We start from the raw sequence: 15,259 nt of genomic DNA, 5'->3' as shown, positions 1-15,259 counted from the left end.
ATCAATATTAAAGTAACCGCACACGAGGATCGGCGTATGCTTTGTGGCTTTAAGGTCTTCATCGTTTCTTCCAGGAACGTTTCCCCGTCACAACGAGACGTGTTCGGTCTGATGTATACACGCTGACGATCACAAGACCAGTAGGCATCTCGACTGAACAAGCGTCTCCCACATGGCTTCTGCATGCCGTTGCCGATACACGGGATCGGCCTTACGGGCATGATCGCGCTCGCGCTTACGTTGTACAAGAGCCTCTTCTGCCGTGCGCTGCACCCGCGGCCTACCCATGGTGGCGGCCGGGAATGCATTGTGTGACGCGCGTAATGCAATGCAGATATAAACAGTTCGTCTGGATAGCGTGGCGTTCAATCATCTTTATTTAAGAAATAGGCTTTCATTTTTTTTCCATATCCTAAAACGAGCCTGCGTTCACGCGCACTTGCTGTCTCCGATAAGCAGGAAAGCTCAGTTAATCGCGACAGGGGTGGTGTCATGTCTAGCAGACGCAACTTAAGCTTCCAGTGAAATGTGTGCGCATGCGCTACACTTGCGGAGCACATCGCTTCGCGCCGTTATCAGCCACTGACCGGCTGGCCAGTCGACGCTGGCGCGGTACTGCGAATGTAAACTGTAGTGTTCTACAGAGATCTGTAAGTTGGCTTTCCTGCAGTGCGTTTTCGACGATCACGGACGAATCAGTGAGGCTGAGAGCTTCGCCTTAAAAAAAATGTGGCACGGTGTACCTAGGCTGCCTCGAGACCAGCGACGCGGTGTCGAGGCAACCTAGGCGCACTGTTTCAACAACTTCTTTCGATTCATGAAGTGAGATACGGAAAGAAAATCAAACCAACGAAGCCCACATCTTTCCTACAAAACTGTAACAAGCCACGGCATGCAGGGCTTCCATCGCCAGATGTAATTTCATACAAAGAGTAGTTTTATTCTTTGTCATCCTGTGAACTCAAATTGTGAAATTCGTTTTGTCGATGCAAAGCGCCTCCGGCCGCCACTTGTAAGCGACAGGATAGAAACTAAAGCCGGTTGAAAGCTCGTCATACGCTTTCTTGTGGCCAGCATTCGAGTGTCGTTCTCTAAAGGTACGCTGTAAAGCGCCTGACTCTAGGCCCATCGCGCGTAGTGAACGCTAAATCTTCCCTCATATTTATGAGTTTCATTCAGGGCCCCGAATGAAGAACCACGCAAGATGTATCTCTTTGCAAAGTGCCCTGAGCGTTTTCGGCATCGCTTTGCAACTCGTATAGCGTTTGCACACTAGAAAGAAAGCTTTTTAAAAAGTTTGACGCATTCACCGTTAATAATTAGCTAAATAGGCACTTTGCAATATGTATTCCGCGTCGCTCAAAATGACTGCTAACAGCGTTTCGTTAATCAGTTACGCCTACAACGCATCTCTTTTCTTTAGAATTTTAGCACTTCTGAAATCCCCTGTAACTTCAATTTGTCTTCGTTTCGTCGCGGCACCATCGCAATCTAGGTTAAATTGAGTAACTAGATTGACATAAGTACAAGCTGACTTCCTTTTTTTTTTCTTCTGCTGCGGAAGGGGCCACATTTTCTCTCCTGTCCATTTTTACTCTTCTTTCTTCTATTGGTTTCGTTTGGGGGGAAAGCAGGCACTACGATCAGCTGGTGACGACACCCTGTAATTCGCCAATAAAAATGGCCGCAGATATATGAAAGAGCCAAGCACTTTTTGCCTGGTTTCTGTCAGTGTTCAATGCTACACCTTCCAGAGAAGGGAGTGGGGAGGGGAGCGATAGTTGTAAAGTTTTCCTTTTCTTGGGGAGCGGCGTGGGGGCCGTATGCGGTGGAAGTGCAGAATTGGTGCTTGAAGGAAGCAAAGTCCGCTTTTGTTGTCAATGAGGCAGACTTCCCCTACTGCGCGAGAAAACATTCGTTCCGTGACCCTCGAGGTTTCGCGTGCACACGAGGACCCCGAGTCATCACGGGGAAATTCCTTATTGATAGCTGTCGCTGTTGCTCCTGGAAGGGCGGCGCGCTAGGTGCAACGCGCGCGCTATACGTGTGCCCGGGTGCCGGCCGGTCTGACTGTCACAATCGGCGAGTGGCGCTGCCGGAACGCGCCCCGCAACTGACGAGGACATCTGCGGGGACACCTGACAGTGAGGACCAGCGAACGACAGACAAAACCGCGGGTCGCTGTCATTTTTGCAGTGCCTCCGACAACCCGAAAACCCCTCTTTTTTTTTTTTTTTTTTGGTTCACCTACAAAGTTGCCGCATGGTGTCTCGTCACAGCGCCCCACGATGCTGGGCACGAAGGCAAAGCAAAACAAATGAACAAGTGCGTGATGTCCTTTCTTTTCTTCCGTTCTTCGCTGGGAATTGCAGTGCAACTGTCTCTGCACCGCGATGAAAAGCAACTCCATCGCTTTGTAAAACAGTCGCTGTTTTATTGCTGTTTTCTATCAAACGAAGACATGCTTTCAGCACGTATTCGTTTGTTAGCTTGACTGTTGGAAGCTGTCCACCCGGCACAACATCTCAGCGTTCGTGTTCACAGCCCTCTCTCACTGCTCCGCGAAAACAGTTCCTCAAGTTTGTTTTGTTCTTGTGTTTGTCTTAAAGTTCATGACGAAATTTATTCGGCAATTATTTGGCCCACCTAATAAGCTTACATATTATTTGTTCTGAAGGGAATAAATTTTTCATAGCTGATAGGAGAGGGGCGTTTTTTAACAGAAACCGCGAGAGAGTAGGTTGGAGAGAATTCAGGTAGATCTGTCACTTCACTTTTGTCGTTCGTTTCCTAGCAGATGTGCCAGCTGTATACGGAAGCACAGCCGTCGTCCATCGCAGCCACATTTTGCTCTCAAAGGTAACATTTCAACGGAACCAAAAAAAAATAAACTATAAATAACTGTAGTCAGCTGTAAAAACGAATTCTGAGTGTAACCCCCTTCAGCTATTATGATCTGTCCACTTCCGAGAGGCATGGTTTTATCTAGTCTCCTAACCCACCTTTAGTGTATTGTGCCAACCAATCACACGATGCACGCTGGAGCACCGCACTCGCAAAATTTCAGAGCTCGAATCCGGTGAATTTATTTTTAACTGCGATGAGCTGACTTCATCGTAGCTTTCTTGGCAGTTATTCAATTTCCACCATACAAAAAAGTTGCCTTCGTAGGAAAGGTACGTGATTAAATTAGAGATTTAGCATAACGTTAACAACTCCACAGAGGTGCAGTCTGCGCACGCGCAGGTGTGCTGCAGGCACAGGCGCACGTGATATCTCGGGACCGCGTATCGCAGTAGCGCATCACGCATCGCGTTAAGCTGAAATGTCCTGAAGGATTAAGTAACAAGGCTGAGCCCAAAGTTCCGAAACTTATGCAAAGTAGGCGTACCCGGCAAGCGAGCTAGTTTTCTGAGAGTTCATTACTTATACAGTTCTCATGTAATCCCTCTTTTCCTGAAACATGCACAGCTCTGCAGCGGCGGTACCCGTAAGCGATACCACCTTTGGCCGCTCAGCACACGTTCGGTTGACCCGAAGACTCAGTTTAGTTCAATTCGAGAGCTCGAGACTAATTTGGGAAGGCGAATTAAGCCTCGCATTTCGCGAGACGGATGCAATAGGCGCGGTGTATACGCCGGCGTGTGCCTTGAAAGTGAAGTTTCGTCAGCTGTTTTCGTGACGCTGTAGTCCTGTTTTTGAAAGCCATGAACCCTCACTCAAGTCAAAGTGCAGTGTTTCGAAACTAAATTGCGATATTTTTTGTTGTTTAAAACAACACTCTATAGACTATGGCGGCTGCTTGTTCTCGGACCCCCTCGGAGCATGCGCCATTTTGTGACCGGTTTTTGGATCAGCGAGGCGCCGCACATGACTGCGCCTTTCCGGTTACCTACGTACTGCCAGCACAGCAATGGATGCTCGATTCATCGTGGGTTCCTGCATCGACATCGACATCGACGCTCTCCAGCTCGTCCACTGTAAAAGACAGCCTACCACTGCGGCCGCTCTGTGGGCTCGGTGGCTGCGCCACGACACTGTCGTCTAACCCACTGGTTTTCGCCATGCAGGTTGGTACAAGGCACAGCCTTTTTGCTAAGAGGTGTAGCGACTATTGTCTGGTGCAGCTTCCGAGCCCCCATTGCTGAATTGCTCTTATGGGTGAATGTGTGGAAGGGATTCGCCGCTTACTAATACTCTCTGGCGACGTTGAAACTAACCCGACACGAACGTTGTGTTGAAAGAATTGCAGAATATTTCAGCCAGTCAGAATACACTAATCAGTGAAGTTCAAGGCTTAAAAAGTCAGATTTTAAATACTGATAAGATTCTAATGGACTTGAACAAACGAATGACCGAACTGGAACATCATTACCAGGCCATGATACCACTTCAAAATGAATTAGAAGCTGTCAAATATGCCGCTGCTCAAACTGCCAGCGTGATATCCGGCCTCGTAAATCGCCTAGACGATGCAGACAACCGGTCCCGAAGGAATAATCTAATTTTCTATGGCCTTCCTGATACTAACCCCAAAGAAACCTTTGCACAATCAGAAAAGCTGATCATTGATGAAATCATGGATATCATGAATGTAAACCTTGAGTCCAAAGATATTGAACGTGCTCATCGCCTTGGACGCTATTCACCTAACCGGCACCGTCCCATCATTATCAAATTCGCGTCAAAGAATCTGTCCTGTCTAACGGCCGCAAACTGAAAGGCACAAATTATAGCGTGAGCGAAGATTTTTCACCCGCAGTTCGGAACGCCCGAAAACATCTTATCGCCTACGCCAAAAGTCACTCTCTGCCTTTTTCCATGCGTTTCAAAACGCTCGTTATGGGTTCCCAGCGCTATGAATATGACGATTTGACGAAATCAGTTAAAAATATTCAGTAGCAATCATTGCACAAAATTCATGCAGTTAATAACCGCCCTTCCGCCGCTAAGAAAAACCTTTCCCTATCTATCGTTTACACTAATGCCCGCAGTTCCATTCCCAAACGTGACGCAATATCAAATCTCGTGACGTCATCTAACAGCAACTTGCTAGTTATAACAGAAACGTGGCTCACAAGTGAAATTAAGGACGACGAAGTAGTCCAAGACTTGCCAAACTTCGATGTTTATCGCTGCGACCGTCAAGGGGCATGCGGGGGGGGGGGCGTTCTTATTGCTTGTAGTCGTGAATTATCCTGTACACCCATTATTATTTCTTCGAACTTAGAAATACTATGGCTTCTTATTCGCTCTTCCCCTCGATATGTCCTTCTAGGTGTGTGCTACAGGCCACCTACCAGTAATCCAAACTTCTCACCAGAACTTAACAGTACTTTATGCCAGATTACAGTAAGCCATCCTAACGCCCATATCCTTCTGTTCGGTGATTTCAACTTTCCCATTATTGATTGGAATAACCTAACTTCCACAATAAATAACACTGAGGCGAAGGATTTCATCGACATCTGTTTGAATTTCAACTTAACACAGCTTATCTCAGAGCCGACACGTGTAACGCGCGACTGCGCAAACATTTTGGACCTTATACTTACTGACCATCCAGAGACATTATCATCGGTTACCTACCTTCGTCCTATCAGCGACCACAGTGTAATTCATGCCACATTTGACTTTGCCCCAGCACCCCGTGTTCTTTCCAGCAAAACTATCAACCTGTATGAAAAAGCAAATTTTGAAGCTATAAATGAAGAATTATGCACTTTTTTTGCAGTCTTTGAAACCTCATTCAATGAACGGTCTGTTGAAGACAACTGGGAACTGTTTAGAAATAAAATGAATGAACTAGCAAACAAGTATATTCCGAAACTAACATTCCGTGCGAATCATCAGAATCCCTGGTTCAATAACAATTTAAAGAGGTTGGAAAATAAGAAAAAAAAGACTTTTTCGTAGTGCCAAGTTGAAACCAAGCCCAACTTCATGGGATAAATATTACGCCGCTGAGAGTGAATACTTACGTGCTGTCCGCAATGCCAAATGGTCTTTTTTCAATAATGACTTCCCTAAAATGTTAACAGACAACCCCAAGAAATTTTGGAAAGTTATCAACCCAAGTAACACACGCACTGTAACTCTTGTTGATGATATGGGTGAAATCGTGCCTGAAACTGAGTGCGCACTCATATTTAACAACGCATTTTCGTCAGTATTTTCTAATGATAATAACGTTCCATTGACTACTGTCCCCTGCAACATAGTTTCTAGCATGCCGAGCGTGGTGTTTTACCCTGATGGTGTTTTGCGCATAATTGAAAACCTTAAACTTTCATCCTCAGCAGGTATAGATGGTATAAACTCTAAACTGCTAAAAAATACAAAATATATTTCTTCATCATTCTTGTGTCTTATATTCTCGCAGTCACTTTCTACAGGTTCCATGCCTCACGACTGGAAGGTGGGGAAGGTCATTCCCATCTACAAGTCTGGTAATAAGAACACACCGCTAAATTATCGACCCATTTCTCTAACTAGTCTTCCTTGCAAAATCATGGAACACGTCATCTACTCCCTGATCATAAATCATTTGGGAGCAAATCAATTTTTTCATTCGGCACAGCACGGGTTCCGCAAAGGTTTCTCTACCGAAACGCAACTAGCTCTGTTTCTACACGACTTACATGTAAACCTTGACTCTAACCAACAAACTGACGCTATTTTTCTGGACTATGGAAAGGCTTTTGACAAAGTTTCTCACCGCCACTTACTACTAAAGCTTTCTTCTTTGAACTTACACAATGACGTACTCAAATGGCTCGAAGCATTCCTTACTGATCGCTACCAATTCGTTTCTGTAAATGACAAATCATCCACTCTTCTCCCTGTGACTTCTGGAGTCCCTCAGGGATCAGTTCTCGGTCCTCTTCTTTTTTTAATTTACATTAATGATTTACCCCAACACGTATCTTGTAAGATACGAATTTTCGCCGATGACTGCGTGATTTACCATCCAGTTTCTAATGCTACTGACGAAAACACCTTACAACAAAGTCTTAACAACGTGCAGTCTTGGAGTGAAAATTGGCTGATGACTCTTAATCCCAACAAATGTAAACATATATCTTTTACCCGTCGCCGTAACCCTTTCCTGTCCTCTTATACTATAGTAAACGTTCCCATAGAATCAGTAGAATCATTTAAGTACTTGGGCGTCACGCTTTCTCGTGATCTCAGTTGGGGTACGCATATTTCCAACATACTTTCATCAGCTAACCGAACTTTTGGCTTCATGAGACGACACTTGCGTGACGCCCCGCAGAACGTAAAACTCCTAGCTTTGAAATCCCTTATCAGACCGAAAGTTGAATACGCATCACCCATCTGGAATCCATATCAAGTCTATCTAGTTAATGAGCTCGAGTCCTTTCAAAACCGCGTCGTCAGATACATCCATTCATCCTACTCATACGACGTAAGCGTATCATCCTTAAGAGCAAAATCTGATCTACAGCCCCTTGCACGTCGCCGCGCTACTGCTAGCCTTTGCCTCTTTCATAAGTTTTTTTACAGTTCCTTATTTCACGAGCCATATATCACACCACCCGCACGCATATCGCTACGAACTGGGCACCCATTACAAGTCTTACGCCCACGCTCCCACACAACTACTTTTTCCTCGTCTTTTTTTTCCCGCACAGCATCAGATTGGAACGCCCTTCCCCACCACGTAGCTGCAATCACTTGCCCGACATCGTTTCTCGAAAATGTGTCCTTGTTGGCTAATCAATAACCTGCTTTTTTCACGTGTTATTATTTGTTTTTATGCACTTGCGAAAATCTAGCTTCCATGTACAATTTTTTCTGTATACCTGTGTTTATATTTGCATTATCAACTGTACCCACCCCTTATGTAATACCCCCAGCACAGGGGTCTTTAAGGAAATAAAACTGAACTGAACTGAACTGAACTACGAGAAACAACTCTCCTTTCCTTTGTGTATTCACGCCTTCCCCGCATTCCTTCGAACGGAAGATAGCGACCGGTGTCTGGTTTCTTTCTTTCTTTCTTTCTTTCTTTCTTTCTTTCTTTCTTCATTTCTTTCTTTCTTTCTTTTTGTTGGACCCCCTCCCTTGATACCACAGCGAAAATGAGATTTAGTTTACCCTTTGCCCACGTGAGTCTATTGTCAAACTTTCTTATGTCTGACATAAAGGTGCTGGACAGGCATTGACCACTGCTAATCAGCCATCGCACACGAAGACAGCCTTTGTTTATTTTATTTTTTTTGTATTGTTCATAAATTACTAAAACTATCAAGCCTTCGCGCCAGCATGCTGAAATGTAAGTATACACGTTAAAATAATAATAAAAATGAAGAAGGGCCGAGTGGCAGTGGAAGGGAGTTTCTTGTCGATTAAATCAGTTTAATTAGTTATCAACGAGCCTGTTATATATTAGGTTCCTTAACACTGCAGTTTACTACGCACCAAAGCGCTGGGGTGTTGACATAAATGTGACGCGAACGACGCTTGCTTATATTTCTTTTTCCATCCTTTTTTTCTCCCTTTCAATCGCTAGGTCTGGTAACGCCTTTATTACGTGGCGGTGTATAGCTGTATTACGATTACAAGAAAACTGCAACTTAGTAGAATGGCATGCCCACAACACAAAGTTGGACTCTGCGCCATAACCAGCGTTCCTTGTTTTTCGCATAAGTCCGAAAAACTCCGAAGAGCGCTCGCCGGTAAAATATTTTTCCGTATTCGGATTTATCCAGAAAACTCGAATTTTGAGGGCACGTAGCCTCGGTATAGTCGTGGAAGGCTTTTGCTGCTCGGACTTCTTGCCAATACATTTTGCCGCAAGCACCGCAATGCATATGACATGTTTAGAAAAGCCACAAGTCAAAGTGCAACAAACAGCTAGATACAAAAACATAATTAAAACAAGTTTCCTCGCTAAGAAAATGTTCGGTCAGCAAGAAGGAGTACGCAGACAGCGCTGCTCGCCGCGCTGCGCTCTCCCATTTGGCGGCGCCACACGCGCTTTCCTCCTTGTGATAACACACCATAATCACATGTGCACCTCTCCTGGTGCAGAGTCCACCGTGAACTTGCTGTGCGCCTGAATGCTCTCTTTGCCCAGTGAAGCGATGAGACGTTGGTGAGCTTCGGTGAGGAAGTTGGTTGCATGCTGGGCATTGTTGAGCAGGAAAAGCGATCTGACGCAGTTGACAGCGCCGAGGCGCCATTATGGCCACGCGGTCCCCCTCGTGCGCGGGGGGCACATTATAATACGCTGTGTGACTTCCTCGATCAGTCGGGCCTCGCCATCCGGCTGCTCTGCGTGGCCTAACAGTGCCGGTGTGCGCGGCTGGGTGAGAAGCTCCCTCGGAGAAGTCACTCCACAAGCGAACTATGGATATTTCTTTTTTAACCTAGTCGATATACTGTTAAATATGTTTTAAATAGTTCTCCTTTACTCTATACACTTTCCCTGTGCATTTACTCCCCCCCCCCCTTCCCCTTTCCACTGCTAACAGCGGTTCACGTGTCATCAGACTTCGCTAGACAGTTACAGCCACCAGCCACTCTTTTCCTTCCTTCTCTTCCTTTTCCTTTATTTATCTAGTTATTTAAGATAAGCAACCAATTGCTATCAGTGTGAGCGATTCGTGTGCGTTTCATCTTCCTCATCTGTACATACTCATTATCCCCACTTGGGGCCGCAGTGGTGGGTGGTTCGCTCGATGAAATAAAAGGAAGACCTGCGGCCTAACCGTTCCCTTATACTATACTAGTTTTAAGAAGTACTACTACACAGTGGCTGATACGGCCACGGCGGCCGCATTTTGGTGGAGGCGAAATGCAAAAACACCCGAGTACTTCGATTTAGGTGCACGTTAAAGAACCCTAGGTGGTAAAAATTAATCCGGAGTCCCCCACTACGGCGTGCCTCATAATCAGATCGTAGTTTTAGCAGCCAAAACCCCATAATTTTGTTTTTTACACAATGGCTTAGGAGTGGAACCGTACTGTCGAAAGGAACATTGTCAGTGCACGGCAGTATAACAGCGATTCACTCTCGTACTGGGTGCAAATTGTCAACCCCAATGTCAAGACAGATTTGGCCCGGACATTCGAGACTTACTTGCCATTGTTTATCCTAGTTGTGCCAGATTACGGCAGATTTCTTGCAGTATCAGGCATGTGATGTGAGAGAAATTGCTGAGCCGATGGTGTTCTGGCGCATGCATGCCCATGACTTCCCTCTTCTTTCACGCTATGCACTGTGCCACTCTAGCCTCCTCTGTATATAGTACAGTGCGAACGTTGAAAGGGCGTTTTCTATGTTCCGTGTTGTTGCCAAGAAGTAGCGTGCCACAGTCGCGGATGAAAACATCGGAAAGTATGCCTGTATATATTGCAACACGTTGTAACTAGCGACAATAATTCTGGTACTAGTTGCTTAATAAACCTTTTTTTAGTACTGACAGTGTGTTCTTGTATTAGAAAAAAAATTGTCTAAATTTTGGAAGAAATAAGGAAAGACCCTGAAAACTGATTTTCTGAATCGTACTGATAACTGAATCGTACGCTAAACTCAAACGCGCCGATAAACTCCGAATTTATTTTTAAAAATAAGCTCCGAAATACACACTCTGACTTTAAACCAAAATTAACTCCAAAAACGCAGAATCCTAGCAATAATTAACTGCGCTCGTGTGCACGAAGTACCGTTTCTTTTTTTTTTTATGAAAAGAAAATGAAATTTCGGATTCTACGCGCTGTGGGATCGATGTGAGCTAAGCTGTCCACGTTCATTGACGATAATTGGCGATTATGCTCACGGCAAATGTTTTAAGTTCTTCAACGTTTAGGGCAATACGAGTGATATGAGTTGATGGTAAACGTTAGCTTGCACCATTGTTCATAGCCTGCGAAAAGGTTAGCACTGTCATTGCTTCACACGGCGCATCGCATCGTGGCAGAAGTGTCAAATTTAATTAACTTAGGGGGCTTTACACGTGCCAAACCTAAGATCTCATTATGAGGCACGCCGTAGTGGGGATATTAATTTTGACTATCTGGAATTCTTTAACATGTACCTAAATCTAACGACTGAAGTGTTCTTTTTTTTTGCCTTTCGTCCCCGTCGAAATGCGGTCGCCGCGGTCGGATTCGAACCCGCGGCCTCGATCAACGCTATAGCCACAAAACCACAGCGGCGGGTACAGAAGTGTTGATCTGCTTGGCCGCCGCTGGCGTAGTGTCGTCTTGACGCTGCGGTGCCATAATGCAGCTCTGCGTCTGCACACACGCCTGCTTCATTTGTCCGATGGACAAATTTGCAGCACTGTGTTTACTTCTCAGAAACAGCAGAAACGTACCGTATCTTGAATTTACATTTATCCAATTTGTCTTCAACTGCAACCATGTCTAGCAGTGGCGTTTCCTCTATTGAAGAGCCCCGAAACGATGCATGCCTTCTTACGTCGCCTTTCCTCTCTCCCGCTCTCTCCTGTTTGTATGTTAGCTGCCACGAGCGAAGAAAGACAAAGTTGCTATTCATTCAATTCGTGACTGCGTTGGTTTTACCCATTCGCTGTTTCCCTTGTCTAGCTCTTCTGTACCATTCTATCAAACTCCCTTCGGAACTGTTGCGCGTGAGTTTCTGAAATGCTTTTGTGTGGGGCTCACTGATGATTACAACATTCTAGGGGGTACTGTAGCGACGCGTTGGAAAGGTCTAATAGATCTCAAATAAGTCTCTGACGTCGCCTTTCACCTCTGCCACGTTCCTGTAATCTACATAAATGCTCTGAACCCCCCCCCCCCCCCCAACGCGACGTTCCAGACAGCAGCAGCAGCAGCAGCAGCAGTGGAAAAGTAGAAGGAAATGGCAAAGAAAGTTAAAAACTGGAAAGGCTTTATGACAGTGGGTCACTACATGGCTAAACGAAGAAAGGCTATTTACAGCACTGCCAGAATTCTCATAAGTAACCAGTGCCTCGAAGTTCGTGCAGCTATTTCATGCGTCCTTAGGTCGACGCACAAAACTGCGTTGAAATCACAGATGGCAATTTCTAAGCCGAGCTTATTTCACCGGTATCTTCAGCTGTGCTGCTTCGCCGCATTGTCGCTTGTCACAGGTGTGAAGTCGACGTGTAGGCGACTCATCTCAAAATAGAGCCTGAGGGAACAAGACCCCTGCGAGCTTTTGCAACGCTGGTGTCACTCTCAATTCCTTTGCTCATGCAATACGTTCCGGTGTAGAGTGCAGGTAAAATTAACCGGGGGACCGGACAAAAAATGTGAGAGCAATCTGCTTCCGGCTGCTTGATTTTGCTTCTACTTATTTTGGGGTAGATCTCAGGAAGCTTTGTTTCTAAGTATATTCTCCACATTCTCCAAATTAACACACGTGCACCTAGCTATCTAATGAGGGTTTTGCAGCTGTACGTACCAGTGCAGTGAGGCGTTAAAAACGCTGCTTTAAAAGGAATTCACTAGCCCTCCTGTGTACGTATGAAATATCTGGCATGCTCTTATGCCAATAACCGTACCGAGAGTTCTAACACGTGACCCTCACGAGTCCTTAGTGAAACATTTTCGCGTGTACATTGTTTTACTTTTTTTCACACACAGAGACACGCACACCAATATTAAGTAAAACAATGTACGCGTGACAATATGCACACCTATCTGTGGCATAAAACGTGTCTTTCTTGCGACGAACATGCAGGCATTAACCAGTTAGCATTTAAGGTGATCATGTATCTGAGCTTAATTGTTACAAGCATTCCAAACACCTCAGAAAAAGCAATGCGCGACGCCTAAAAAGTAGCACCCATCGCCTCGAGGCCGTACCATCAGCATGCAGTGGACTCCTTTATATGCATGAGCTCGCATCTTATCCTGGCTACCTTCAAACTAATACGCCAGAAAACAACATCTAAAAAAATAAATTTCGTGGTGAAAAAGACATTTCATCTGCTTTGTTCGACAGTAGTACTGTGTAGCTGTCACAGAGAACTCGCAGAAAACAAGAGCAACGAGCATTTTCCGTCTTGGAAAGTGCCCGTCCTTTAATTTCTACGTCAGAACCCAAGTTTATAAGTCACCAGTAGCGCGCTCAGCGGCACCGTGGGTGCACGTCTACGTGCTAGCCGGCACGTATGCCGTCGCCCTACCTTGTCCACCCTGGGGGGCGTAGCTAGGTCGGCGCCGCCAGAGACCCTGAATCCCCAGGGCAGGCCGGGCTCTTCACGCTTGAGGATGATGAGGAATGGCCGCTGGAACGCCATGGTCACGCTCGGAGATGGACGCGTTGCCAGTCGTTCCTCGGCTGCCTGCTCTTCTTTCGTCTTCGCTGCTGACGCGGCAAACTCTGGCGTGAGGGAGTGAGTCGCGTCTTCTCCTTGAGAAGCTCGGAGCCTCCGCAAGCAGAGAGATCACGAGGCCAGAGCAGTGACCAGTGTGTCGTGCCGAAACGTCCCTCGTGCGTCGTCGGAGTGCGTGCGTATTGCTTCGTCGGTCGGCGGCTGTTCGGGTTCGAGCGCGCTATAGCGTCGGCGCGCGTCGGAGTTTTTCGACTTGGGGCCTCGGGTTCGTCTGTCCGTTTTTAGAGGGATGACGCCCCGGCGCAGGCTTTCCCACCCCTCTTCCACCCCCCCCTTCCCGCGGCCACGACGGGAGCCTGCCAAAAAGGTGTTGGCGTCTGTTTTGTGCGCGCGCCGCATCCACTCCGCTTCTTTTTCTTTTTTTTCCTAGCTCCCCCCCCCCCCCCCCCCCCCTCGGCCGCTGGTTGACTGCATAGCCTTGGCTCGCTGATCACCGCGGTGGTGCGCAAGCGCGTGCGGGCGTGGAGTTGTTGCCTTGGGTGCCGGCCACGCGGACGTCTTATTTGTGGAGGGAAAGCTTGGAGCGCACGGCCTATAAACAAAACGCGAGTCGCCGCGTGGGGCTGCGCGCTCGTGAGTGTGCGCGTGTGTGTCCAGGGAGATTGCAGCGTTCCGTTCGAAAAAACATTGCTCCCTCATCTCGCAACACCGACCTACCTCCCCGTACGCTGGTTTCGTTGTACTTTTCGTTCTTCGTTGTATTATTCAGATTCGGACTGCGTGATTGGTCAGTTCATGGGCGCGAGCTGTCCAATGAACGCGCAGCAAACTCTCTCAGCGGCGCAGCTAAGCCTCAATTAACCCCTACAACATGCCCCTCCCCACCCCCCACCCCTCTTCTCAAACACATTACATTCATTCATTTCAGAAGACGAAATAAAGGAAAGAATGCGAGAAGGAAGAACTTATGTTAAGGTATGCCTCTTGGAAAGCGCGTATGCTAGATATTCTGTTGTACATTTCTTCTTGTCAACTTTGTGATATGTTAGCCAACCGCTTGTAAAACTAAGTGAATGATCAGTTTCAATCATCAAGTCCATATTGCATACATGACCATCATTCGTGCACGAAAGCACTGCACGCTCGGGTGTATAGACCACTTGACAAAGAACAACATCGTCTTCCGACACAGTGGCCAACAAATGGCCACTGTGTTCAGTTTTCTCGGCTATTTCCTTTTCTTCTTTTGTGCAGGCTGCGGGAACAAGCACGCGCACCAGATGCGATAACTTTGATAGAGCAACGTGCGAGTACGTCCTTTAAGCTTCGCATCTTTGGACAGTGCCAGGAGAAAATATTCCGCTTCATTTACTACTACAGAATTGATCCGGCCGACATACGAATAATTTCATACCACCAAACAGCGAAAGAATGTCCACACGCTCGAAAAGAAAAGAAATAAGATAACTTTAGCTTACGTGTCCTCTTTGGGCGTGAGGTGACATGCCTGAAACAGTGCTCTTGAGGATCTAAAGCTATAGTAACTGGCCCCCAATGTGTCTACTAGATATTTAGTACCTTCGGTACCACTCCGATAAGGTTTAAAGCAAATCTCTTAAAAAGCGCGGTGGACGTAAGATGAGATCATTCGCTTGTTGGTGTACTCATCAAATACAAGTAAACGACCCGTGGACTACAGTTGACTATTTTTGAAATGATGTCGTCGTGGCGCCTCATCATCATTGTCATCATATCACCGAACGCTTCGCACGCGTATGCGGATGATGCTTTTGTTGCGTTCCCTCCAACATCGCCACTGTGACTATTCCTAAGAACCCGAAAGTATTTGGCGCGCCTTTACACAGGGCCCTGTTTGTGCGCAGAAAAGAAAGGGTCTTGTGCCAACGCAACCAGGAAACGGGAGAAGACTGGCGGAAGCAGACGCAAGAAACCCG

General features: G+C 46.5%; 1 protein-coding gene across 1 annotated transcript in view; it reads right to left on the bottom strand.

The window, feature by feature from the left end:
- LOC126547383 (uncharacterized) overlaps positions 1-13,570 on the bottom strand; it is a 98,703-nt gene extending 85,133 nt beyond the window's left edge. Inside the window, exon 1 of the mRNA XM_050195362.3 lies at positions 13,155-13,570. Within this exon, the coding sequence (XP_050051319.1) occupies positions 13,155-13,268 (114 nt within the window). The 5' untranslated portion in view covers positions 13,269-13,570. The remainder of the gene's footprint in view (positions 1-13,154) is intronic.
- Positions 13,571-15,259: the final 1,689 nt, after the last annotated feature.

Source organism: Dermacentor andersoni, chromosome 1, assembly GCF_023375885.2.
Source record: "Dermacentor andersoni chromosome 1, qqDerAnde1_hic_scaffold, whole genome shotgun sequence".
NCBI classification, from domain to species: Eukaryota; Metazoa; Arthropoda; class Arachnida; order Ixodida; family Ixodidae; genus Dermacentor; species Dermacentor andersoni.
Note: the sequence above shows the minus strand (reverse complement) of the source record. Positions and strands in the feature narration are given on the sequence as shown.